The sequence below is a fragment of the Poecilia latipinna genome, unplaced genomic scaffold, assembly GCF_001443285.1.
Source record: "Poecilia latipinna isolate Pla-1442-1.1 unplaced genomic scaffold, P_latipinna-1.0 Scaffold2800, whole genome shotgun sequence".
NCBI classification, from domain to species: domain Eukaryota; kingdom Metazoa; phylum Chordata; class Actinopteri; order Cyprinodontiformes; family Poeciliidae; genus Poecilia; species Poecilia latipinna.
This window is the reverse complement of record NW_015115416.1, coordinates 66742-69794: the sequence shown is the minus strand read 5'-3', so window position 1 is coordinate 69794 and position 3053 is coordinate 66742. Positions and strand designations below refer to the sequence as shown.

General features: G+C 40.3%; 1 protein-coding gene across 4 annotated transcripts in view; it reads right to left on the bottom strand.

Annotated features, from left to right (window-relative positions):
- Window positions 1-275: 275 nt before the first annotated feature.
- The window catches only part of LOC106939205 (serine/threonine-protein phosphatase 2A 56 kDa regulatory subunit epsilon isoform), a 28061-nt gene continuing 25283 nt past the window's right edge, over window positions 276-3053 (bottom strand). For all 4 annotated transcript variants that reach the window (XM_015021524.1, XM_015021521.1, XM_015021522.1 and 1 more), the window contains exons 4-7: window positions 2244-2345; window positions 1701-1793; window positions 1459-1589; window positions 276-776 (exon numbers count right to left, since the gene is read on the bottom strand). In XM_015021524.1, coding sequence (XP_014877010.1) covers window positions 680-776; window positions 1459-1589; window positions 1701-1793; window positions 2244-2345 — 423 coding nt within the window. In that variant the 3' untranslated portion in view covers window positions 276-679. The remainder of the gene's footprint in view (window positions 777-1458; window positions 1590-1700; window positions 1794-2243; window positions 2346-3053) is intronic.

The window sequence follows — 3053 nt, the reverse complement described above, 5'->3', positions numbered from 1 at the left end:
ATGACCTTTACATATAATAAACATTTCCACATATCATCTCCGATATCCACCGTACTCTCAGTTGTTTGGGATTCCCCTCTGTTCTTACGTCACCGCGCTTTCTGATTGGCTACCTGTCACATTCAGCAGGTTGTATTCTCGTTCCCAGTCAGGGTAAACCCCACAGGCTGCGATAAAAGGGCCAAGACAACCCAAATTGGGCATATTCAGGTTTTAGCGGGAACACCAACATGCAGAAGCTTTATCTGACAGTTCAACCCCTCCCCCACACCCTGGGCCGAAGCAAAATTTCCAAGTCTTGACCGGTCCGCGGTAATAAAAAGGCTGGTGACCACTGCCCTAGATAACCAGCGGTTGAATGACAGCATCAGGTTAAATATGTCATCACTGGCCAGATCAGACAGGGGACCAGAGAACATGACAGAATCTGACATTGTTTTGGCAAACAGACCAACGCACCAAACTAGTTGGCACTAATGACATTAGTGTTGGCTTATCCTTAGGCAACAGTTTCAGGCAAGAGTTGATGTCGCCTGTGGCAAATATTTGACTTTGGTCACTGCCAATTAGCAGAGTCTTCTTCTCAGCAGGTTTGTTGTTGAGCAGGCAACATATAATTAAACATACATGAAATGATAGTATCTGTCAAAAAAAGGTTGATGTAGGGGTTTAGTACACGTTACAGAGAACCACCTTCACTGCAGATTTCCACGTACCTTCCCAAGATCTCCAGCAACTCAGCCACTCCATTGAAGTGCTCCGTCTCATAAACAAAACTAGAAAAAAGAGAGTAAAACACAGCAAACAGGTAAACATCAAGGGCCTCATGTATAAACAGTTTACCTGCAATGAAAATGTGCGGCAGCCACACAAACTGTTTTGCACACAGTAACAAACTTTGATGAACGATGAAACTGAACCAAAGTTAACCTCAGACAATACGACACAAAATAAATAAAACAAAAATAAAAGGATGGGAAAATCTCACTCATATGTAAATAGTAAATTTCCTCAGGTTTTTTCACATAAAGATGTAACTTCGCATCGGTCTGTGTGCTGAAATGTATTTTAAAGAAAATGGAGACAGATCAGCAGATTAACTCCAAATAGGTCAAGTTTGATTATTCTTGAGGTGATCAAGGTGTGTAGACAATCAGAAGTACACAAGTAGATGCGCAATCATGGAATGCTTTAGAACTGATTGAGAACATTGGTAACTGAAGGATTCAGAGGGAGCATGTGTTCAGAGAACATATTGATCTGCTGCGACAGGTTGATGGTTCATTATCCTTCAGATTGCTCAGACTGATAATCCTGGAGCTCTGCAGATGTGTTAATTTATTAAACAACAAAAAAATAGCTGCAGTGTATATTTTTAAACTGAAAATGTCCCATTATAAAATAATCAGAGACAGATGAAAATGTTAGAAGTAAAGAAATGTATCAAGAAAAACTCACCGTAAAAAAATATTATTGATCTGTTTTCGTATAAAAGCCCTCAACCCCAGGAATTTCCCGTAGATTCTATGCAAGACTGTCTTCAGATAGTCTCTTTCTCGAGGGTCCTCGCTGTCAAACAACTCCAAAAGCTGATTGAGGGGAACAAAAGCAGTGATGTGGTGAAGAAGAAAGGACACTGAAGCAACTGGTAAGCAGTGGAAATGAGAAGAGAAGTAGGACAGTCAGCGGTAGAAACTCACCTGTAGGACAAACTTCTGGTCTATGTACTTTTTGGCAATGCTGGGCTGGAATTCCTGACTCTCCAAGAACCGAATGAAGAACTCATAAACCAACTGAAAAAGATTTGGAAGAAAGTAAAGATTATAACTCATTACAGATAGCATATCTAAGCAGGTGCTGTGAGCATGACAATCACATTTTCTCCTCGTCATCTAGAGGAGGCAGGCTACCAGCAGCAAGGTTTGAAAAAAAATGAGTTTCCATACCACAGAACTCTCCACTGCACTATCTGCAGTTTAATGTCTTTAATGAGATGCCAGACAAAGAACTGGAGGCTTCTAAAGCAGTACAGGAGCCAAATGGAAAACACCCCCCCACACACACCTTTTGCTGCACACTACTGGTTAGCTTTGTAAAGACTAGAAGAAAATACTAATCACTTCAGTTTCCTTTGCATTCAAGAAGGACAAGCTGAGCTCAGAATTCTTTTCTCAACATATTTTTGAATATTTTCGTTTTATAAACAAATTAAGACATTCTGTTTGACAGTGCATATCTTTTACCTGTAAATGTGGCCAAGATGCCTCAAGTGTGGGCTCATCCTCCTCAGGGTCAAACTCATTGCTGTCACTGGGTGGAAGGGTCCGGAATATGTTATGAGACACCTGGAGTAGGCAAACAGAAAGCATAGGAAGCATTCATAGATGAGAAAATAATCATCTTGATCCAGTTGATCACAATGTTCTCCAAGAAATATGTACGAACGTAAGCCAGGCAGGTTTAGAACTCATCTGTCTGAAAGATTCCAGCTTTTTCATTAAATGAGAAATCTTCACATTCTAAGGCTACTTGGGAACACTGTATCCAGTGTTATAGATCTCAGTGTTATTTTTGACCAAGATGTTATTTAAATCTCATATTAAACAAGTTTCTAGGATTTCCTTCTTCCATCTCTGAAATATTGCCAAAATTAGAAATAGCACCCTGTCCAGGAGTGATGCTGAAAAACTAGACCATGCATGCGTTACCTCAATGCTGGTCTACTGGAATTCTTTACTATCAGGAAGTTCACAAAATATAATTAAAAGCCTTCAGCACTGCAGCAAGAGTTCTGATGAAAATAAAGGGAGATTATAATTCTACTCATTATTCTATCTCCACTTAAAACACACAAAGTGTGTTGTGGACCTTATACAATGGTGCCAGAACAGGGGAGCCGTGGGGCCATTAGACCAAGTGTAGAGATACACTTAAGTCAGGACCAAGAACATCAACAAATCTGGGTGTTTCAGGAAAGTTGTGGTGTGGCACAGTTCAAAGTGAACTTACATGCAAAATATGGGGAAGTGGAGCTACAATAATCTAGGCCCTAG